Source organism: Lepidochelys kempii, chromosome 8 (assembly GCF_965140285.1).
Source record: "Lepidochelys kempii isolate rLepKem1 chromosome 8, rLepKem1.hap1, whole genome shotgun sequence".
In the NCBI taxonomy this organism is placed as follows: domain Eukaryota; kingdom Metazoa; phylum Chordata; order Testudines; family Cheloniidae; genus Lepidochelys; species Lepidochelys kempii.
Window position 1 is genome coordinate 106,586,551 of NC_136387.1, and position 24,307 is coordinate 106,610,857.

Sequence of the window (24,307 nt, forward strand, 5' to 3'; positions counted from 1 at the left end):
CAGTGCCCTGAGAGCAGGGGTGGCAATCCCCTGGCGCCATGCCCACTCAGCACACCACGCACCTCCACCACCATTACACACCACGCTGCATGTGGGAGACTCACACTTGCTGCACCTGCACTGAGGCAGACGGCTCCCACACCACATGGACACTGTTTGCACCAGTGCCCCCAAGTAGGGGAGTGAGAGAAGTTTCTAGGGAGCAACATCATCAGGGTTACACAAGCTGCAGCAGGCAGGTCATGGCATCTGGGCAGTGCCTGCCACACCTGAATTACGGGCACCCCACAGCTGGCACTAACAGAGCTCTCTGAGCAGGCATTCCTGCGTGCGCAGTGCAGTGGTGCTTTACAACAGAGAAGGCACTGCATGCTTCCTGTCCCATCTCTCCCTTCCCCAGGCCGCCATGGAGGGCTCTTGCCCCACTTGCCAAGCTGGCCCCCTTTTCCCAGGATCAACTACTGCATGCATGCCCATCTCCCGTGCCTAGGCCCCTGATAGCTGCCCGGCACAGCAGCATTCCAGACCATGCAGCAATTCCACCCTTGTCAATCTACTCAGGGCTGCCAATAAGTGATTATAACCCTGGCGACAAGCGAGAAGTGACAGGGAAGAACAGCTGATGGGCCCCCAGAGAGAGGCAGTGCAGGAGGCTAATATGCAGTCTGTCAGTTACCTGGTCACTGAGGCACAATATCTGGAGATGCAGCTATTCCGCGCTCCCCTACCACCCTCACCCAGCAAGAGAGAACATGCAGGCGCACAAGCTCCACGCGGGGTCCAGCACCCCCGGCCCTTACTTGAGAGTGCCGCTGCCAATGAACGAGGAATGGCCAGTGAAGTATGGGTAGGACCAGAGCAGAGTGCTCACTGGGGGCATTTTTATTGTCTTCTGTAAGAGAAGGAAATGCAAAGAACGATAATGTACTTGAAGGCTGAGATTTGATGGCAAAGGAGTTAGGACTTTCCAAGTGAAGGCTCCAAGGGCAGGATGAAGAGTGGAGGTATGTGCTTCCCCCACAGACCCTTTCCTGTGTCCGAGCCATGACTCTGGCAAGCCTTTAAAATGCTGAAAGACTCTTTACAAGCCTGTGGAGCTGGCAGGACCGGGCTGAGGGCTCTGCTGGATTCAAAAGCAGCCTTCACCCTGAAGACCGAGAAGAGACCCCCCTGCAAACCACTTAGAGACCTCCCAGAACCCAGAAACAGCAACGTGGTCTCCTCAAACCACACTGGTGTGGAGATCTCAGGGACAAGGATAGAAAAATAGAAAATTAACATGGCACATCTCAAATGGATTAAAGCTAGCCGATAGATCTCAAAATGTAACTGGGAAAGGGGAATCATTGAGTGGGCGTGTTTCTGGTGGGATCCCGCAAGGCCAGGTGTTGGCCCTACACTATTTAATTTCTTTGAATCAATGACCTGGAAGAAAACATAAAATCATCACTGATAAGGTTTGCAGATCACAAATATTGGGGGAGCAATACATGATGAAGAGGACAGGTCACTGATACAGAGCGATCCGGATTGCTTTGTAAGCTGAGTACAAGCAAACAATGCAGTGTTTAAATACAGCTATATGTAAATGTACACATCTTGGAACAAACAATGCAGGCCCCACTTGCAGGATATGGACTCTATCTTGGGCAGCAGCAACTCTGAAAAAGATTGCGGAGTTATGGTGGATAATGAACTGAACACGAGCTTGCAGTGGGATGCTGTAGCCAAAAGAGCTAATAGGATCCTGAGGTGCATAAATGGGAACCTTGAGTAGGTGCAGAGAGGTAATTTTACCTCTGTCTTTGGAGCTGGGTGCGACTGCTGCTGGAATCCTGTGTCCAGTTTTGTGGCCATAATTCAAGCAGGATGTTGATAAACTGGAGAAGGTTCAGAAAAGAGCCACGAAAATGATTAAAGGACAAGAAAACCTGCCTTCTAGTGACAGACCCAGAGAGCTCTATCTATTTAGCTTAATAAAGAAGGTTAAGGGGTGATGATTCCAGTCTAAGTATCTACATGGGGAACAAATAGTTACAAATGGGATCTTCAGTCCAGCAGAGGAAGGTCTAACACCATCCAATGGCTGGAAGTTGAAGCTAGACAAATTCAGACTGGAAATAAGGCCTAAGTTTTTACAGGAAGGGGAATTAACAATTGGAACAATCTACCAAGCGTCATGGTGGATTCTCCATCACTGGCAATTTTAAAATCACAACTCCATGTTCTTCTAGAAGCTCTGCTCTAGGAATTATTTGGGGGTAGCTCTCTGGCCTGTTATACAGGTCAGACTAGATGATCATAATGGTCCATTCTGGCCTTGGGACCTATGAAAATAAAACCGGGGAGTGTGCCTTTACCCTATGGCAAAACATAGAAGAGACTGGGCCTGGGGAATCTGCACTAAGCAACGAGCACTGAGACAACGTGTAATGACAGGCAGAGAGCTGGCACCCCAAAGCGAGATATTAGGATTCTGTGCCGGAGAAGATGGATTTTGTTGCCCTGAGTGACCTGGTGGAAGATCAAATTCTCATCTAACTGAGCCTCAGTATAAAGGAGGCTGCTCTCTGCTGAGCCCTGCTATCAAATTCCAGCGCAATCGAACTGTGGACAGATCCTTTATCTAACTATCAGGAGAGAAAGAATGGCTGAACAATGAGGGACAATCTGATCTTCCCTGACCAGCAACCCAGCAGCAAAGCGTAAGGGTTTTCTGATCAAAGAATCTGTGTGCACTCCACCAGGGGAAGATCTGAGCCTGCTCTTCTAGAGAAGCTTCCTCTTCTGGGATGGGAATCCAGTAGCCTGGTTACTGGAGAGGACAGACCAAGAACAGCAAAAGAGGACACCAAGTGATCCACCCAGCACTTTCTCAGGGGACAGGAACTGCCCATTTCAAATGGCGCGCCTTAGCTCCTGGCTCCCATTCTCCCCACATACTGGCGTGGAGTGGCGATGTGTCATCCTACTAGCAGAAAGAGACCAAAAAATGAAGTAATATCCCCCAGCCTATGGATAGGGCTGGGCAGATGGAGAGACCCAGTTCTGCCCCTTTCTCCAACCACTGGAGGTAGGTCCACCCCAGCCTTCTCATTGGCACCAGTTCAGTCAGTCTCTCCCCACACCGGCCCTAAGTCTACGCAGGAGCTGCCTGCAGCTCCCAAGGCTCCCCCAGTCTGTGCAGAGATGCTGGAGCCAGCAGTTTCTAAGCAAGTCCCTTACCAGGTCAGCCCACACAGCACTGCTCTCCTCCCTGGCACCACTGCCAGTGGGAAGGTGAGGGACACAAAGCCACTTGCCTCGTCAATGCTGCCATTCATTGGTAAAGCACAGAGGGCTGCAAACTGCCACAATAGATAATGTGCTCTCCTGCTACAGAGATCTTTGTCCCACCTCACACGAGCTAGCAAAGCACGCACTACTCCCCCCTTCTTAGAGAGAAGGACAGTAAGGTGCAGAGATAACAGATTACTTAGTAAGTCAGTGTCAGGGCTGGGAACAGAACCCAGAAGTCCTGGGCTCCCAGGCCACATTGGGTATGCCTATACTGCAAGTAGACACCTGTGGTGGACCAGTGCCAGCTGACTCCGGGAGCTCAGACTAAGGGGCTGTTTAACAACAGTGTAGATATTTGGGCTCAGGCTGGAGTCTGGGCTCTAGGACCCTCCCCCCTCGCAGGGCCCCAGAGCCCAGTTTCCAGCCCGAGTGTCTAGCAAGGAAACAGCCCCGTAGGCCGAGCTGGCTGGCACAGGCAGCCGCAGGGGTCTAACTGCAGTGTAGATGTACCCAATGTTTCTCTGAATGAAGCTCCTGACAGTCTGAAATGCCAACATACCATGCCTAGTGGGGCTGTCGTGGTAAGAGGTTGTTGCCGGCACCCAGTGCCAGAGGCGAACAACAGCAAGGTTCATTGCCCGGTGTGCGTCACCCAATAATCACAATGGGGTAGAGAAGCAGAAAAGTTTATCTGAAGCTGCAAACAAGGTACAGGGAGAATAGAATCCGCTGATTGTTACTCCCAAGGGCATTCTACACCAAACGATTAAAAATTCTAAGCAAAAAAAAAAAAATCCTGCACACCATATTTTAAAATTCTGCTCATTTTGTCAAATAAATGTGGAGGCTGCAGCATGGAGCACAAGGCACTGGCTGCACAGAGGTGGGAGATCACTCTGCAGCTCTCCCCCAGAACACTGACTCAGTGGTGAGGCTGCACCCAATCATGACAGCGCAAGGACTGGGCCTGCCCCAGAAACACCCCAGTGCCGTGCCGTGCCCTGCCCCTCCGTGCCAGGTGTGGGCAGGCAGGCCCACTCTGTCAGGATTCAAGTGTGGAGGGGCTTAGTGTGGGGGGATCCAGGTGTGGGTTGAGAGCGTTCTGTGTGGGGCCATCTGGGTGTAGGCGGCTCAGTGGGAGATCCAGGTGCAGGTGGATCTAGATGCACAGGGGCTTGTTAGCGGGTTCTGGATCCAACAGTAATGGGACGCTGCAGGGGGGGTCTAGGTGAAGGTGGTTGGGGCTCAGCGAGGGGGGGTGTGTCCCAGATGTGGTGGGATAGAGCTCGGCAAGAGGGGTCTGGGTGTGGAGGGAGCCAGATGCTGGGGGAGTAGGGCTCAGTGGGGTGGCAATCTAGATGCAGCTGGTTGGAGCTCGGTCTGGTGGGGATCCGGGTGGCTCATCGGGGTGGTCTAGGTGCAGGGGGAGTGGGGCTCGTCATGGGGGTGTGGGGCTCAGCGGGAGGGTCTGAGTATGAGGGGGTCTGGATACATGCTGTTGGGCATGTGGGAGAGCAGCTCCCCGTACAGTGATCCCTTCCCCTGCAGCTGAGAAGCGATGGGTGCAGGAAGCTGGGGTGGAATTTGCAGAGCTTCCTACAGCTGGGGGGGAAATCTGGGGGTGGGTCTGCCCTGGATGCCGTGCTGGGGAAGAGGAAGTCCTGTCCTACCCAGCCCAGCCAAGACTAGCAGCTGAGCCCGGCGCAGGGTAGGAGCCACCAGCCAGGTCTTCCCCAATCCTTCCCTCTGCCCTACTGTGATTTACCTCTCTGCTAGCTGCCATGGGCACCCAAAACATACTGCTAGGGACGGTCGCATGACTGCTCTTGTGGCTTCCCTTTGCTTCCCCCTCAGAAAGTCATTTTTTTGCAGGGAAGCAAAGAAATCTGTGGGGGACATAAATTCTGTGCATGCGCAGTGTCGCAGAATTCCCCTAGGAGTAGACGGTCCACCAGACCCCAAATCTTTTACAGAGTCCCTGCTTCCCAGGAGGCCAGAACCAGCCCTCCTTGGGGAGGTGAGTGACTCACTGTGTGGAGTCTGCCACTCGATCAGGGTCCAGGTCAGCGGAGGAACACTAAGGATGGTCTCTGCCCGCAGCTCCAGGATGGGAGGCAGGGAGGATACACAAGCAGCACAGGTGCCAGGGCTAGGCACCTGCAAGAACGAAGATGGGAGAGCAGGGAGGAATGTGGCTCAGAAGCAACCGGAACCTCAGAGATGGATGTGGAAAGAGCCAGACAGACAAAAAGGTCAGGAGACTCCCTGGAGGCTTTTGGGAGAACTGGATGGGCTGCGGCTCCTCTCACCGCTGAGCAACACAGACAGGAGTGGGTGGGGCCGAGCGAACCCAGGAAGGAGAAGAAACAAGCGGGGCAGAGCCAGGGTGGACCAACGCTGTGTGCCAGCTGCTCGTGGTGACTCTGCCCACTCAGAGTGCTGCAAGGAGCCTGGGGATGCAGTGAAGGAGGAGCTGTTACAAGACAAAACACTGTTTGGCCCCAGGATACTGTCAGATACCCCCATCCAACACACCCTGTCCCCTCCCAAGGCCAATGGAGTCCCTTCTAGGGAACCTCATGTCTCTCCTATGCTCCCAAAGATAGACACAGGGAGAAACGCAGTGGGGAGTCATACCTAACAAGCAGGGAGATGTTCCCGCCGGTGTGACAGATGCACAGGGATGGCTGGCTGGTGTCCCACAGAACAAACGATGATGAAGACGGACACACTGCAGTGTAGACATAACCAATTAAACACCCATGGCTGGCCCATGGCAGCTGACTCAGGCTCGAGGGGCTCAGGCTAAGGGGCTGTTTAATTACCATATAGACGTTCGGGCTCTGACTGGAACCTGGGCTCTAGGACCCTGTGAGATGGGGGGTTCCAGACAAGCCTGAATGTCTACACCACAATTAAACATCCCCTTAGCCCAAGCATGCTGGCACAGACCAGCCACAGGTCTAATTGGAGCATAGGCATACCCTGAAAGAGCAGACATCCACTAGCCTGCTCTGGTTCTATAAGACTTAAGGACGCAGGGCAGCAGGGAGGGGACTGTGAATGTCAGGCAGGAAGCTGACAGATCTCAGTGCCCCTCGGACCACAAGAGCGACCAGCATGATAAAAGAACCAGGACGGGGGAAGAGCAGGACAGCAGCGTAAAGTGAACGGAGGAAACTGGCTGCTGGATTGATACAAGCGGTAATGCATTGAGGCTACGATCAAGGATCCACAGACCTACAGCCTACGGGGAGAGCACCTGCTATTCTGGACAGACAGGAGCAACGGTGTCAGCAGCAGCAGCTCAGACCCAACACCCGACATCACCAAGGAGGAGCACTCAGGCCCCAGGTTCATGCACCCTGGCAGGCCAGACAGACCGAAACAGCAGGCGGAGAGAAGGGGAGTGGAGTCCCACTATCCAGCCCCAATGTTGGGATCTGCCACCTTGGTATGTCCTGATGGGCTGGGTCCTTTGCTACTGTCACCGTGGTCACATCACCGCCTCAGCACTTCAGCTCCCTTATCCACAGAGCAGCGACAACACTGACCTACCCCACAATGCCCAACTCAAACAGACTGATGTTTGCCCGCTGACTGACAGCATGAGGTGCCTCCCCATCTTATATTTACTACTGTTGCATCAGGATCAGCCCCCACAGCCCCCCACCATTCATTATCACAGCGTACTGACTGCTCAGATGTGCGCGCTCAGCACTGTGTGAAGAGCTAAGGACAATCCCTCTCCTGAGCAGCTGCCAGCTCAGAACAATGTCTCAGAGCAAGGCCTCGTGCCTCACGCTGCCCCTCTAGCGGTATGCCCGCCCCCGGAGATCTGTGCTGCGCAGTGCCTGGCACCGAGTCTGTGCCGACAACACGTCTCCTCTCTGTTTTCCTGACGCGGCAGCCCCAGAACGATGCACGCTGACCAGGACGGTCAGGTTTGCGCACGTTCCATAGTGTTCAGTGCAAGGTGCTTTACATATTAGTAAGTGATAAAAACTCAGTGCGCTCAAAGCCTGGGTATCTCATCCCTGCACACCATGGGAGAGGGGGATTAAAGTTCCTGCCTGCTCCAGGGGAGACGGTCAGACTGCAGAGTCCAGCTGACCAAGTAGGAGGCTGGGAACCAGATATTCCTGAGTTCTAGTCCCAGCCTTGAGGCCAATTCCCATGTGCCATTGGGCAGTCACTTGGCTCCCTGTGACCTTGGTTTCCCATCTGTGAGGTGGGGAGAACACAGAGCTCCATCACGGGCTTGGGGAGGACTGGTTTATGAAATGCTGTGAGGGCCAGTAGTGGATGCTAGAAACCCCCTCCAGGTACCTGTGTCCTTGGCAAGGCTTTCCTTATGGCTCCCCAGGCTGTCAGTCCAACACCTCTCACCAGGCCCAAATTCACATCCAAAGCCCAGCTGTAAGGTCATCACACCCCAAAACACCATGCCACAGGCTCATGAGATGGGAAGGGTAAGGGCTGGAGGAATCACTCCAGGAGAAGCTATCGTAAGTCACAGGATGCTAGCTGGTATCCAGGGCTCCCCTCCCCAACGGTGCCTGCTGCTGTTTCTGGGGACAGGCAGGATGGAAGGAGGGCACACTGGGTCAGCAAGTCAGCTGGGGCCCTGGAAAGAGGGCGATGGTCTGGGGCAACTAACAGAACCGAACATGACAGCAGCTTCTCTGGTTTTCATATCACGCCCATCACCACAGTGTCTGAGCTTGCCTGGAGTAGACTGTGCCCATTCTCATTTAGTGCTGGTAAAGAAGACTACAGCTCCCAGGAAGCAATGCTCCATCACCATCCAAACAATCAGGCATGCTGGGACCTTTAGTCTCCAGAAGCAGCACCTGTCTCTTAGAAGACCCTGTGAACCTTGGCCTAGACTTCAGCAACCTGTGCCCTAGAATCAGCGTCTGCACCAATGCTGGGAATCCCGGCAGTTATGCAGACTCCTGTGGAAGAGCCATAGTTTGATGCAGAGCAACACCTAGCCCACCCAGATCTGTAATTCAGCCCTTCTCCTCCCAGGGAAAATGGGGAGAGGTGCTAAGCAATGAAGCGGGAACGTGACCGATGAGACCCACGTACTCTCCATTTTGTGGGTATCAGCGCCATGGCCTGGAAGATGGCTGCTGCTCAGATACGGCCTAATAAGGGTCAAAGGGCGCTGGAGCCATGGTCCGAGGGGGCCTCTCCCCTACTCCTCGCTGTCTCATGGCTCCGCTCTCCAGAGAGAGTTGCAACCAAGATCAAAGGGGAATCAACACACCTTGGACGTACAAAGCCGCTAGGGACGCAGAGAGAGGAGACAAGCCTACATGAAATATGCTCTTTGGCTGCCCGGAGTCTGTAGTGCAGCCAAGCGGAGCTCTCCCTGGACTGAGCTGAGCCAGTTGTTTCTCAGCCAGGTGTTTCATTCCTCAGACACAGAGGCAACAGGAGAGAAGAAGGGCAGAGCTGCATAGCATCTACTTCCTGAGGGCTCTTCAGAGAGCTGAGAGCTGGCAGCTGCTGCCCCTCAGAGACAGCCCCAGACAGAGCGTCTGTCAAAGCAGGAGTCTGAGGAAGAGCTCATGGGTCAGTGGCAAGGAGCCTCTGAACGGCACCCATGGAGTTCAAGGCCCTGCTCTCCAGTCACTAGAAAGACTAAATGGCTAACCATGTCCCTCTTCTCCAGCCTGAGCCAGCTCAGCATGCAGGCATCTGGGCAGCCTGCAGTGGGATGGACAGGAGCAGTAACATGTATGTAGAGAGCTGGCAGCCCTGACCTCCGGGCCTGTGGGTAAGGCAGGGTAAGAAGTCACCAAGACAGACTAGCACCGCATTGAAACCCTCAAGGCCAAGGCTTCTCTTCCCCTCCCCCAGGCTCTTATGCCCACCTGTGCCATTGACGACATGCCTCCGTCTGCAGCCAGCTCAGTGAGCTAGAATCCAGAGGCTTCCCCTCCACTCTCATACCCAAGGGGACCAGACCACCCCTGTAGGCAAACAGGCTCAAACGACCCGGCCTGCGCAGGGAGTGGGGAATGCCACTCTTACCTCTGGGCATCCGGTTGGGAAATTGCATTGACAATGGCCTCCACAGCCGTGTCGAAGAGCTCTGGGTCCTGCAGGGAGGTGAAGGCTGCCTGGATCAGGTTCTCGCAGTCCATTAGCGGGATCTCCAGCTGCACCCAGCTGGAGAAACACTTCAGCACCTTCTGCTTGATGAAACCGGGGGAGTCCGGCTGCTGCAGCAGCTGCTCCAGCAAAGGGAAGACAGAACCGCACTCCTGGGCCAGTACACTGCGCACCTGCCCCTTGCGGTACTGAGGCAGGCGGCTGGTCTGGAACTCCTCCGGCAGTACTGTCAGCAGTTCCAGGAGTGCCAGGCAGCGTGCCCGTCCATCCACATTGCAGTCCTCCGCCTGGAACATGCGTACCATGTCCGCCACAGCACAGGGCCAGGCCTCAGGCATCATGCTGAGTGCCAGCGAGGCCAGTGCCACACAGAGCCGGGTAAGCACGATCTTGGAGCCACTGGCAAAGCGGGTGATCTGGCTGAAGAGTTGCGACTTGAGGCTCTCATACTGGTCGGCAGGGATGTCGTTCCAGTAGCGGGAGATCTTGATGTGGAGGGCGCTGGCCCCGAAGTACTGGATCTCTGGCACCTTGTCCAGGTTGAGGAGGAGCCAGCTGAAGTGCCATGCCTGGGGTGAGACCTGTGCCTGCATCAGCCATTTCTGAGCCAGGTTCTTGTTCTCAATATTTGGGTCGTAATATAACTGATGGAGTGCCTGGAAGAGAGAGAAGAGCACATTGGAACTGGAGCAGGACTGGGCCATGGCTCACCCCCCGCTCCATGGCCAGTCAACAGCACAAGGGACAGGCCCCATAACCAGCCCTCTAAGCACTTGGTCTCTAGGTCTCCAAAGACACCACCCCACTTCCCAGGTCTTGGATTAGAGCAGCTGGTTTAAGTGACCAGCTTCACTGGACTGTACCACAGCACATGAGACAGGGGGAGCTGGAGAGACATTACCATTCTCCTTGCATCCCCAGATGCTAAGAACCTTTTCTTCTCTTACACGTCTGCGCTCACCGCTGAGGCCCTTCACTTAGTCTGGATCATGACACTAACAGGCTCAGCTTCATTTCTGACTCATCACTGTCATTTGCTGCTTGTCAAGATCTAGCACAACACCTCCTCCTCAGTTTGGGGCTCACAGGTCACGCCCCCCCACCCCCTCCAGCCTCGAAAACCTATGGAATTCCCATGGGGCTCTTGGGCCTTGGAGAGGAGTAAACCCTCCTGACCAAACCTCCCCACTTCCCAGCATGAGATCACGCAGCGGGGTGGATATGTTACAGAAAACGGCAGGGTGAAGACATGGTCCAGGGCGTTTGTTTTTAAGGCAGTAGCAGGAAGGGGGATAAAGGAAGAGGTTTACGCAACGAAGGTGTTTTAGACAACATTTGTGGAGGGGGGAAAATAGGAGAGAGTTTCTGAGAGACATACAGGGAGGCTGTTCTGGATGGCAGGAGATGCCCAGGAGAAGGCTCTTGCACCTCCAGTGGGGGCAGGGTGACCAGAGGTCCTGATTTTATAGGGACAGTCCTGATATTTGGGGCTTTTTCTCATATAGGCTCCTATTACCCCCCACCCCATGTCCTGATTTTTCACACTTGCTGTCTGGTCAGCAGAAGAGGCTTGTCCTCAACGAAGAGTGAGCAGTGAAAGGAGGGGTGGGAGGGAGGGAGAGACTTGTCCTGAGAGGCTGGCTGGCTGGCAGAAGCCCATGCAGAGCCTTAAGACTCCAGAGAGCAATTCTGAAATGAAAGCGGTCCCAGCTGGGACTGGAGAGGATGGAGTTTGGGTAAGAAAGCAGACAGCAGGATTCTGGGAGGCTGTGCGTTTCAGTGTGGCTGGAGAACCCTGGAAGGGAAGCAAGAGGGATAGCATGAAACCAGCATTGATTGACTAGAACTCAGCTGCCTGCAGTCAAAAAAAAAATCACTTTCTTTGCTGTCACAGTGCCCTTTGCAAGGCAGAAGCTGTACCAGGCTCGCAGGAGAGGAGCTTCCTCCTGTGCCATCCCAAAGTGTGTGGTCAGGCCAGTCCAAGGGGTCCTGCTGAGTACCTCTATATCAGGGGATTTAAAAAAATCTCACATCAAACTGGAGAACCTGGTGAGTACTCTGCTAAAGGACCATCACATCTGTACAGCACCTGGCACAACGGGACCCAACCTGGTCATGACCTTTAGATGTTACTGCATTACAAGCGTCGAATAATAATCGTTAGGAGATGCCAAAGATAAGGCCGAAGATATAACCCTAATTCTGCCCCTTTGCACGCACCATTATGCATTACATCAGAGTCTGCGATTACTCAATCATACAGTTTCTCAAATAAAATACAAAGGTTTCATGCAGTTTCATCGACAAGCTTGGGTGCAGCAATTTGTAGTACAGTGAACTCCTGTGCGTATGTCAGACAGTGTCCATTAAAGTCATTTAAACGACAAGCGCGCAGGAAACAATTCTTACACAACATTACACATTAAGTACAACATGGCAGACGACTGGTGAAAATGTGCTGGCACAGACAGCCCACCCAACTATGAAGCTAATGCAGGTGCAAGCCCATCCTCTGAGGTGGCAGTGGGTTCTGATTAAAGAATACGTAATACACAGTTGCTGACGAGAGCCTGATCCTGCCACTGGCTCTCAGCATGCAGAGCCTGGTGCTTGCATGGACCCCACCAATTTCAGAGGGGGCTGACCAGCCAGAATCAGCTGCAGGATTGCAGTGTAAACTATTAAAATACTGTACCTGTGTTAGACACAAAAGACCTTGGCACACAGTCTAAATCCACACCTGGCTAGTGCACTGTGACACTGAGAAAAATGTGAGTGCATAAAATGAAAGCTAGGACAAGAGCTCCCTGCTGTGAGGCAAAGGCAAGGCACATGTCTACATTATATTGCGATATTTTGGAAGCAGTGTGCAATCAGGTAATGAGACAATCCAAATGCTGCACACAGGTATGGGGGTAGAGTTAAGGCTGCACTGTTGACTTTGCCATTGGCACTTCCTGACGTTTGAGTGCTTAACCACTCTGAAATCTCCACATAGCATTACACATCTAGCTATAGCAGCTAGGAGCCTCCTGAGAAGCACAGTCCTCACCCAACAATGTGCTACCTGGAGAACCTCACTCCTGTTATGAAACAGAACTTGCATTAAAAAACCAAACAGGAAGGCAGCTAGAGACAAGAAGAGGTGTTTGCGCTGGGGCTTGCTGATTTGGGTTTGATGTGGAGTGTTCTGACTGGCTGCATTTGTGCCCGGAATCTGTCACTGCCTGCAGCATGCCAGTGAGAAATCCAGCTAGCAGACCCACTGGGACAGGCACCGACTGAAATCTGGTCTAATCTGACCCAATTTCTTACACTGGGTGTAGCAGTGCTCTCTCTTTACCCCACCACGTATTACCCAGGGCATGCTGAGCTGGGAGAGCACGCTTCAGGGCGACCTGCGCTCTACAGAATGTCCCCTCAGTGCATGTGCACCCATGCCCCCAGGCAGAGAAGACAAGGTCACTGCGAAGTTCTCATGCCAGGGCTCTTGAGAGGCAAGTGTTGGCACCTGCTGCTGTTTGACTGTCACTCCAGGCTGCTTCAGTCCTGCTGGACCATGGCTTCGGCTCTACAATGAAGTCTCCTGATCACCAGCACAAGCACATTAGTCTGATGCCAGGAAAAGAAAAAGGAACGAAACTCAGAGGGGGGGGGGGGCAGGGAGGGGTGGATAGAGAGGGAAGTGACAGCTCCAGGGAGGGCTTTGTGGATTCTGCCCCGCCCACTGTTTGTGTGTCTGACACCAGAGCTGGCTTCTCCACAGCTGACCAGGTAACCTTAGACCTTGTAAACAGCCCAGCCGGCCTGGCATGCTCTCGACCAGAGGATGAGGTTTCTCCAACATCTCAGAACTCCGCTGGAGTGAAAGTAAGGTAAGCCTGCTGTCAGCTGGGAGTGTCTCTGCTCTACAATGCTGTGCATTAAGCTTTGGTAAGGTCCTAGCTACCTGCACAGCATAGCAGCCACCTGGGAACTCTGACAAGCCTCCCACTGTGACAGGGCAGGTGCACACTAGAGACAGCTCAGGGCTTTTAATCTGGTTATGTTGGGGGGCAGCGAAAGGAGTAACAAGCAAGCCCCAGGAGCCTGAGTGCCAGCTGATGGCTTTAGAGCTTTCATCCTAGTACTAATATTTTAAGAAGGGAGCATTGGAACCTGCCAGAGACCTAGCATCCCTGGAGCCCTCCCCTCCCTTTCTTCACCTTCTATGAGCTTCTGCACAGAGCAAAAAAAAAATAGCAGTTTGTCTCCCTGACAGCACTCTAGGTAAACAAATAAGAGTGGGGGCTGCCGGCTCACCAGAGATGGGTGCCCAGACAAGACCAGTCAGTGGAGTCGGAGGGCTGATAGGATTCACAGTGCCCTGCAGTAGGGGGTAAGGTACAGAGTCAGGCCTGCACCCCACATACCAGGAACTCACTGTATGTTCTCACACTAGCCTGCTATCCCCCAGGAGCCTCATGAAAGCAAGATGCCGCACCTCAGGGGGTTTATCTGGCTGAACAAACAGAGATAATGCAGGTGCTGGTGCAATGCCTGTGAAGCAGGTCTGGAAGACATCAGGCAGCGAATTCAGGAGCACAGTGCCTGTATGCGAGCCATGGCCCCAGCGACCTAGCACTGGCAGCCCCCACAAAGCAAAGACAGTGGGGGCTGCACTTCTAAAGGACGGCACTGTTGGCTGGCAGAAGCTATCATGCTGCTATGTCCAGAAGGAATCATTCTTGCGTTGTCTCCTGCAGAAGATGCTCCCTTCCCACTGGCCAAAGGCAGACCCACGCAGCCAACATCCTATTCCTGCGTCAGCCCTGCCTACTGCCACCAAGCAACGGAAACCATGGCTACACCAAGTAACCAGAGCTCCAGGCCCCCCAGGAAAGCCAACCACCTTCCCCCCCCCACCCACGACTGGATAGGGATACTCTCTGTTCTGCCTAACGAGAGCAGGCAGTCAAACACAGGGCACAAAATGGAAATTCCCAGCTCATTCCTCATCAAGCACAGTCACTGGGGACAAGCCAGTATCATTTTCTTAGGGCTCCCCATGTACAAGTCCATTCTCTTTCAGACCAAATGGGCAGTCTGCTGCTTCCCGCCAGCCAGGCCCAGCGATCCTGCAGGGTTGCTGGCAGCCAGCACTGCCTCCCCAGGTGAGTGGAAGGTGGGGTGACAAAGGCCTTGCCAATGACGCTGGGTCAATCCTGCAGTAACCACATCGTCCCCTCCCTACACAACACACTGAGGGGCCTCCAGCCAAGCCAGTTACTCCTCAGGCACATCATTCTCAATTCAGCAATGGCAGGTTAGGCCTGGGAGGGCCTGAAGCCTCAGTAGACCATCCCGAGGCGATGGCATTAGGCTTGGCTATTTCTGCGGTGGAGGTGAAGGGGGAGAATAATTACAGCAGCAACAGCCCACCCTATTGCAGCAGCACAGGTAGGATAGGAAAACACCTGCATGGCACAAGTGCATCAGCAGAGCTGCAAGAGAGCGCAGGACCGGAACAGCAGGGAAACTGTGGGTCAGGGACCGAGCAGCCTCGGCAGAGGGCTAATGGTGAGAGGAGCTTCCTCAGCATACGCACACACAGCGCGTCTTTCCAACAGCTTTGTCACTTTCAGGGACAAATTCAGGCAAACACATAAGAGACAGAATTCCCGCTGGCCTCCCTGACAGAGATTCCCCCACCTTGCAACAAGGACGGAACGCAGGACAGGATGCAGCTGGCAGTGAAGGTTCCAGCCCAAGGCCTGCCAGGACAGAGCACCGGAGCTGGGAACTGGACAGCCACGCTGACATCCCACTTATTCAGCTACCAGGGCAAAGGAAGGCACTAAGAACTGTGGCAAAGGTTTGCCCTGGGTGGAGTTTAATCATAGAATCATAGAATATCAGGGTTGGAAGGGACCCCAGAAGGTCATCTAGTCCAACCCCCTGCTCGAAGCAGGACCAATTCCCAGTTAAATCATCCCAGCCAGGGCTTTGTCAAGCCTGACCTTAAAAACCTCTAAGGAAGGAGATTCTACCACCTCCCTAGGTAACGCATTCCAGTGTTTCACCACCCTCCTAGTGAAAAAGTTTTTCCTAATATCCAATCTAAACCTCCCCCACTGCAACTTGAGACCATTACTCCTCGTTCTGTCATCTGCTACCATTGAGAACAGTCTAGAGCCATCCTCTTTGGAACCCCCTTTCAGGTAGTTGAAAGCAGCTATCAAATCCCCCCTCATTCTTCTCTTCTGCAGGCTAAACAATCCCAGCTCCCTCAGCCTCTCCTCATAACTCATGTGTTCCAGACCCCTAATCATTTTTGTTGCCCTTCGCTGGACTCTCTCCAATTTATCCACATCCTTCTTGAAGTGTGGGGCCCAAAACTGGACACAGTACTCCAGATGAGGCCTCACCAATGTCGAATAGAGGGGAACCATCACGTCCCTCGATCTGCTCGCTATGCCCCTACTTATACATCCCAAAATGCCATTGGCCTTCTTGGCAACAAGGGCACACTGCTGACTCATATCCAGCTTCTCGTCCACTGTCACCCCTAGGTCCTTTTCCGCAGAACTGCTGCCTAGCCATTCAGTTCCTAGTCTGTAGCTGTGCATTGGGTTCTTCCGTCCTAAGTGCAGGACCCTGCACTTATGCTTACTGAACCTCATCAGATTTCTTTTGGCCCAATCCTCCAATTTGTCTAGGTCCTTCTGTATCCTATCCCTCCCCTCCAGCGTAGCTACCACTCCTCCCAGTTTAGTATCATCCGCAAATTTGCTGAGAGTGCAATCCACACCATCCTCCAGATCATTTATGAAGATATTGGACAAAACCGGCCCCAGGACCGACCCTTGGGGCACTCCACTTGATACCGGCTGCCAACTAGACATGGAGCCATTGATCACTACCCGTTGAGCCCGACAATCTAGCCAGCTTTCTACCCACCTTATAGTGCATTCTTCCAGCCCATACTTCCTTAACTTGCTGACAAGAATACTGTGGGAGACCGTGTCAAAAGCTTTGCTAAAGTCAAGAAACGATACATCCACTGCTTTCCCTTCATCCACAGAACCAGTAATCTCATCATAAAAGGCGATTAGATTAATCAGGCATGACCTTCCCTTGGTGAATCCATGCTGGCTGTTCCTGATCACTTTCCTCTCATGCAAGTGCTTCAGGATTGATTCTTTGAGGACCTGCTCCATGATTTTTCCAGGGACTGAGGTGAGGCTGACTGGCTAGTAGTTCCCAGGATCCTCCTTCTTCCCTTTTTTAAAGATTGGCACTACATTAGCCTTTTTCCAGTCATCCGGGACTTCCCCGGTTCGCCACGAGTTTTCAAAGATAATGGCCAATGGCTCTGCAATCACAGCAGCCAATTCCTTCAGCACTCTCGGATGCAACTCGTCCGGCCCCATGGACTTGTGCACGTCCAGCTTTTCTAAATAGTCCCGAACCACCTCTATCTCCACAGAGGGCTGGCCATCTCTTCCCCATTTTGTGATGCCCAGCGCAGCAGTCTGGGAGCTGACCTTGTTAGTGAAAACAGAGGCAAAAAAAGCATTGAGTACATTAGCTTTTTCCACATCCTCTGTCACTAGGTTGCCTCCCTCATTCAGTAAGGGGCCCACACATTCCTTGGCTTTCTTCTTGTTGCCAACATACCTGAAGAAACCCTTCTTGTTACTCTTGACATCTCTGGCTAGCTGCAGCTCCAGGTGCGATTTGGCCCTCCTGATAACATTCCTACATGCCCGAGCAATATTTTTATACTCTTCCCTGGTCATATGTCCAACCTTCCACTTCTTGTAAGCTTCTTTTTTATGTTTAAGATCCGCTAGGATTTCACCATTAAGCCAAGCTGGTCGCCTGCCATATTTACTATTCTTTCGACTCATCGAGTTTAAATAAATCTAATATTACTAACTGGGAGCAAAGGAACTTGATGCAATCGTGAATGTCCCAGGACCCTCAAAACACTTCCCCGCAAACACCTGCCCTCACCTCTGGCAAGGCCATACATCCATCTAAGTCATGTCTCCGCTGCTTTGGGAGAAGATGCAGCTCAGGAGATGCTGCTCTCAGCAACACACTGGGAAAGAGAAAGCCCCTCCAAATCCAGCCGTGTGCCTCAGAAGTCTCTGCAGATCTCTCTATTCTGGCATCAGTAAATGGGCAGTAAAATTTTCTGAAGAAAACAGATGCACCTGTCTTTCTATTCCTCAGTCTCCTCATCTGAAGGCAGCCACGGCAACTGTCACAGCATGCAGGTCCAGTATTGCCCTGTCTCAAAGGAGGTGATCAAAACCAAATCTCACTATCCACGGAAAAGACTTGGGGTGTCTGCTCCCCAAAGACCCACTGGGAAGGCTGAGTGGAATTCACGCTGTGACGTTGCACTCCATATGATTTTATAAAAATATGCTAACGAGCGTGAATATAATGTAACTGGAATATGCTTCATGCACAAGGTTTCTTGTAAGGTATCATTACAAAGCTCATAATCTACTGAGTGTGGTCATCCTATTTGTGTAAATGTATCACTCTTGTATCTGAAACTAGAAATATGAAATATAACTCTGAGGGCCTACTGTAGTTATGCAAAGTGTGGGCCATTAATGGTGGTTTGGAATCTTGATAGCTCCCATCAACCAGGATAATTGACTGTAGATGGCTCTGTTTTACTTATAAGTCTTCCCGTACACGTGTTTCAGAGTAGCAGCCAAGTTAGTCTGTATTCGCAAAAGAAAAGGAGTACTTGTGGCACCTCAGAGACTAACCAATTTATTTGAGCATAAGCTTTCGTGAGCTACAGCTCACTTCGTCGGATGCATTCACTATATACGTCTGTCCTGGCAAGTGGGTAATGAAGTCTTACAGTGACATGTGATCATGTCACCTGAACTGGAATCCATCTTTAACCTGGTGTTTTTCCATTGAGAAGAGGGGTGGGAACCCAGAGGGACAAAGGATTCCCACCTTATGCAAAAGATATATAAGTGGGTGGAACAGAACAAATGTGGCGGCCATCATGAGAAATCCCCTAGCTACCACCTGAGCTGGAACAAGGACTGTTCCAGGGGAAAGGATTATGCCCAGACTAGAAAGGTGTCCGGTCTATGAAAGAAACTTATTGAAACACCTCTGAGGGTGAGTTTTTATCTGTATTCAGTTTTATTATTGTACTAGGCTTAGACTTAAGTGTTTTGTTTTATTTTATTTTGCTTGGTAATTCACTTTGTTCTGTCTGTTACTACTTGGAACCACTTAAATCCAACTTTCCATATTTAATAAAATCACTTTTTACTTATTAATTAACCCAGAGTACGTATTAATACCGGGAGGGGGATGGGGTAGGCAAACAGCTGTGCATATCTCTCTATCAGTGTTATAGAAGGTGAACAATTTGTGAGTTTACCCTGTATAAACATTATACAGGGTAAAATGGATTTATTTGAGGTTTGGACCCCACTGGGAGCTGGGTATCTGAGTGTTAAAGACAGGAACACTTCTTAAGCTGCTTTCAGTTTAAGCCTACAGCTGTTAGGGGACTTGGTTCAGAGCTGGGTCTGGGTTTGCAGCAGGCCTGACGCAGCAGGGAGGGGGGAGTGTTGACCTGGGAATGTGGCAGGGGAGTTTCATCAGGGATGGGAGACCTGAGAGCCTGTAACATGAGCCAGGAGTGGGGGGAGGGCGGAGGTAACACCTCTGCCCAGGAAACTAGACAAAGGCTGCAGGCGAGAGCCTGCTGGGGGGGTTTTGGTTTCAGTTTGGTGCTGGGTGGTGGAACACAGAGAACCCCAAGTCTGGGGTCTAAGCTCCCTGCCCCCCAGAAGGACTTGACTGAGGGGTCCTGGTTGTACCCACAGGCTCTGTTTTAGACTGTGTTCCTATTGTCCAATAAACCTTCTGTTTTACTGGCTGGCTGAGAGTCACGGTAAATCCCAGGAAGAGGGGTGCAGGGCCCGGACTCCCCCACACTCCGTGACAACTGGTGGCAGTGGTGGGATGTACTGCACCCCGTGAACGGCGCTTCCTGCAGTAAGTGACTGGGGAGCAGTAAAACGAAGGGGGATTGACGGGGACCAGGAGTGCTGAAGATTCAGGGAGAGACGGTTTCAGAGGGCGGTTAACCCCGGGAGTGTGTGACCAGAGAGAAGGACTTTTGCAGTAACAGGGTCCCCTGGGGGATTGCACCAAGTGGTCCCAGGGGCAGAGGAGTCTGCAGCTCGACCCTGGCAAAGACGTGGTGACCTCAAGAAGGACTGGCACATGAGGGGTTCTTCCTGGAAACCGTGGAAAGCTGCATAGGCCTGCGAGTGGCCAGCAGGGAGATGTACGCTAAACGCCTTAAGAGTGACCTGGTGGAGCTGTGCAGGCAGAGGGAGCTGCACGTTGGGAGGTCCACCAAGGAAAAGCTGATTGCCCAGTTGGAGGAGAAGGATCGCTTGGATGACCCGATCCCTGTCCCTGAGGGAAGCCGCCCGGTGGACGCAGCGTGGGCCCTGGGGCCTGACCGGGCTGGGAGGAGTCAGACTGCTGACGAGGACATCCCGAGACCCTTCCTACCTATGCCTAGGGGAGGGGTTGGGGAAGCCCAGTGAATACCGAGGGCACCCTGACTCTGGCAGCCAGCAGGGGATCCTCCCGGCGGAGCTCCCCATCCCTGGAGCGGAGGCAGATGGAATGGGAGAGGGAGATGAAAATGAGGGAGCTGGAGGACCATGAAAAGTGACATCAGCATGAGCAGGAGGAGGAGAAGCAACATCAGCATGAGCTGGAGCTGGCCAGGCTGAGGAGCAGTGGGGCCCTGGCTGCAGTGAGTGAGGGGGGACCCAAGACTGCAAAGAGCTTTGATAAGTGCTTCCTGGCCCAGCGTAAGGAGGGGGAGGACCTAGATAGCTTTCTGACGGCCTTTGAGAATGCCTGCGAGATGCACAGGGTTGACCCTGCAGACAGGCTCCAGTTTCTCAACCCCTTACTGGGCCCCAAAGCTGTGGACGTGTACAGGCGAATGACAGGGGCAGAGGCAGGGAACTACGAACTGTTCAAACAGGCCCTGCTCTGTGAGTTTGGGCTGACCCCTGAGATGTACAGGAAAAGGTTCCAGAGTCAGCGTAAAACGCCTGAGGTCACCTACCTACAACTGGCCAACCGAATGCAGGGATATGCTCGCAAGTGGACAGCTGGGGCCCGAGCTAAAGAGGACCTGCTTGACCTAATCGTACTGGAGCAACTGTATGAACAGTGCCCTTCCGACCTGAGGCTGTGGTTGGTGGACAAAAAGCTAGAGAACCCCCAGCACGCAGGGCAGCTGGCTGACGAGTTTGTGAACAGTCGGTCACGGGGCAGCAGGGAGGAGTCCCAAAAGAACAGGACCCCCCACGATGCAGAGAGAGAGTCAGCATGGGACCTCACAGTGGGGAAATATGGAGAACCCCCTTCCCCAAGGGGAACACCTGGCGTGAGGACCATCCGACCCGCTCAAGGGGACCAACGTGACATGAGCTGCTATCACTGTGGCCAGAGAGGCCACATACGGACCCCAGTGCCCCAGGCTCAGGGACAGACTGAGCAGACCCAACCTACCCACAGTTAACTGGGTAGGGACCCAGCTCGATGAGGGGCAGACGGCCCAGGCAAGGGGGACTGCCAGCTTACCACCTGCTCAGGAGGGAAGAGTACCCCAGGCCAGCTCCACCCCATCCCTTCCCCAGCCGCTGAGTTCCAGGCCGAGTTGCAGAAAGATCCCTCCTTGTGGAAGCTCAGGGACCTGGCCGACCTCAGTGTGGGACAGACCATGAGAAGAGGTTGCCAGGAGAGGTTCCTGTGGGAGAAGGGGCTCCCCGAAGGGAAGTGGAGTCCTGTGGGATCAGGAGGCAGCTGGTGGTCCCCCAGAAGTATCGCCGAGTGGGGTTCCCCAAGGAAGTCTTGACAGACCAAGGCTCCAACTTCATGTTGGCCCTGCTCCGGTGCTTGTGGGAGAAATGGGGGGTCTGGCACAACTGGACCTCAGCCTATCATCCCCAGTCCAATGGGCTGGTGGAAAGGTTCAATGAGAAGCTAAAGATGATGCTGAAAACCTTTATGAACCAGCACCCGCAGGACTGGGACAAGGACTTACCTCACCTGCTGTTCGTGTACAGGGAGGTACCCCAGGTACCGGATTTTTGCCTTTCGAACTGTTATATGGAAGGAGGGTAAGGGGCCCCCTGGACCTGATGAGAGACAAACGTGAGGGGAAGGCCGCTCCCGATGGAAAGTCAGTGGTGCAGTATGTCCTGATCTTCCGAGAGAGACTTGCTGAACTCATGGGCCTGGCCAGGGAGAATCTGGCCAGAGCCCAGAAGAAGCAGAAGGTCTGGTATGACCACACGGCGCAGGCCCACACCTATGCCACCAGGGATCAGATGATGGTTTTCATCCCCGCGAGAAAAAACTAACTACAGGCCGCCTGGGAAGGTCCTTTCAAGGTTGTCAAGCAGCTACATGAGGTAAACTATGTGGTGGAGTTGTCTAACCGGGTGCACCACCGCCGGGTGTACCATGTGAATATGATGAAGCCATATTATGCCAGGGGGAATGTGGTGTTGGCCGTGTGTGGACAGTGGGAGGAGCAGGGAGATGACCCTTTGGTAAATATATTCCCTGAGACCAGGGCTGGCTCCCTCCTGGAAACAATTCCCCTCTCGGATCAGCTAACCCCTGCCCAGCAAGCTGAGATCAGGAGGGTGCTGCATCCGTACCGACAGCTGTTTTCCAACCAGCCTGGACGCACTAATCTGACTGTCCACTGGGTGCAGACAGGGTCGCACCCGCCGATAAGATGCTCCCCCTTCCGAGTCACAGGGAAAACTGCTCAGGACCTGGAAAGAGAGGTCCGGGACATGCTGGCTTTGGGGGTGATCCAACCATCTGCCAGCCCTTGGGCCTCGCTGGTGATGCTGGTCCCCAAAAAGGATGGGTCGGTCCGGTTCTGTGTGGTCTATCGGAAGCTCAGTGCCATCACTGTATCTGATGCCTACCCCATGCCCAGGCCTGATGAGCTCCTAGACAAATTGGGAGGAGCTCGATACCTTACCACCATGGACCTTACAAAGGGCTACTGGCAAGTGCCGCTGGATGCAGATGCCCGGCTGAAATCGGCCTTTATCACCCCTCTGGGGCTCTATGAGTTCCTGACCCTGCCTTTCGGCCTCAAGGGAGCACTGGCCACCTTCCAGCGCCTGGTGGATCAGCTCCTGAGGGGGGTGGAGAGTTTTGCCGTGGCGTATATTGATGACATCTGTGTCTTTAGCCAGACCTGGGAGGACCATGTGTCCCAGGTTAGACAAGTGCTGGACAGACTCCAGGGGGCTGGGCTGACTGTAAAAGCGGAGAAGTGCAAGGTGGGGATGGCTGAAGTATCTTACCTGGGCCATCGGGTGGGGAGCGGCCGCCTAAAGCCGGAACCAGCCAAGGTGGAGGTGATCAGAGGCTGGCCCGCTCCCCACACCAAAAAGCAGGTCCAAGCTTTTATTGGGTTGACAGGATACTATTGAAGGTTTGTGCCCCGCTTTAGCGCCATAGCCACCCCCATCACTGAGCTATGCAAGAAGGGGAAGCCAGAGAAGGTCGTCTGGACCGAGCAGTGCCAGGAGGCTTTGCGGATGCTGAAGGAGGCTCTGGTCAGTGACCCAGTTCTGGCAAACCCAGACTTTGACAAGCCCTTTGTGGTGTTCACCGACACCTCAGACATGGGATGGGGGTGGTGCTAATGCAGGAGGATGAAAAGGGGGAGACACACCCCATCGTGTACCTGAGCAAGAAGTTGCTACCCCGGGAGCAGAACTACGCAGCCATCAAGGAGGAATGCCTGGCCATGGTGTGGACCCTTAAGAAACTAGAGCCATATCTCTTCAGACGACACTTCACCGTGTACACCGACCACTCTCCCCTGACCTGGCTACACCAGATGAAAGGAGCCAACGCCAAACTCCTGAGGTGGAGCCTGCTCCTGCAGGATTAGGACATGGACGTGGTCCACATGAAGGGAAGTGCCAACCTGATAGTGGATGCGCTGTCCTGGAGAGGGGGCCCTGAACTTCCCCAGGTCACTAGTGAGAGTGACCCCGCTCAGTTCAGTGTTGAAGGGGGGAGAGATGTGATGCAGCACGGACGGGGGAGTGTTGACGTGGGAATGTGGCAGGGGAGTTTCACTGGGGATGGGAGACCTGAGAGCCTGTCACTTGAGCCAGGAGTGGGGAGGTAACACCCCTGCCCGGGAAACTACACAAAGGCTGCAGGCGAGAACCTGCTGGGGGGGGGGGGGTGCCCTGCTCAAACCAGGCAGGGCACTCAAGTCCCAAGCTGGGAGGGCAGGGAAAGCAGGGGCAGAAGTAGTCTCTGCACATCAGTTGGCAGCCCCAAGGGGGTTTCTGTGACCAACCTGTCACATACACAGCCCTATAAATGCGCACCATAGTGTGTCAGAGAGGGCACATCAGCAAAATGATCCAGCACTGCAAAGGGGGAAAGGCAGGGAAGCAAAGTGCAGGATGCAGAAAGGAGATCAGCCACAGCTCCAGCAGAAAGGGAGTAGGTGCAACTGGGGTTTCCATAGAAGCCTGGATATTGAATCATCCAGGAAAGTTGTGGGCTTTTCTTTGTTTTCAAAGGTGCGAGGTATTTGGGGCAGATGAAATACATCTAAAGCAGGGAAAGAGAGGTTTAGCCTCCTTTCCCTGTCCCCCAGCTGCAGTGCTGGATACCGCAGATCTCAACCCAGCGAGGACCAAAAGGCAAGACAAGAGTCCTACAATTCAGCCTGCTGACTCTGCTTTCACATGGAGGTGTGGCCAGCAGAGTCAGGTATCAGCATGCAATAATCCAGCTAGACCAGAGAGGAGGCCATACTGCAGGGTGGTGT

The 24,307-nt window shown here is 53.4% G+C and overlaps 1 protein-coding gene across 5 annotated transcripts in view; it reads right to left on the reverse strand.

Annotated features, from left to right (window-relative positions):
* Positions 1-24,307, reverse strand: part of IPO13 (importin 13) — a 69,458-nt gene that overhangs the window by 34,609 nt on the left and 10,542 nt on the right. For all 5 annotated transcript variants that reach the window (XR_012160517.2, XR_012160516.2, XM_073357966.2 and 2 more), the window contains exon 2: positions 9,325-10,061. Coding sequence is in view for 3 of the 5 variants with exons in the window: in XM_073357966.2 (XP_073214067.1) it covers positions 9,325-10,061 (737 nt within the window). In the remaining 2 variants the exon portion in view is untranslated. The remainder of the gene's footprint in view (positions 1-9,324; positions 10,062-24,307) is intronic.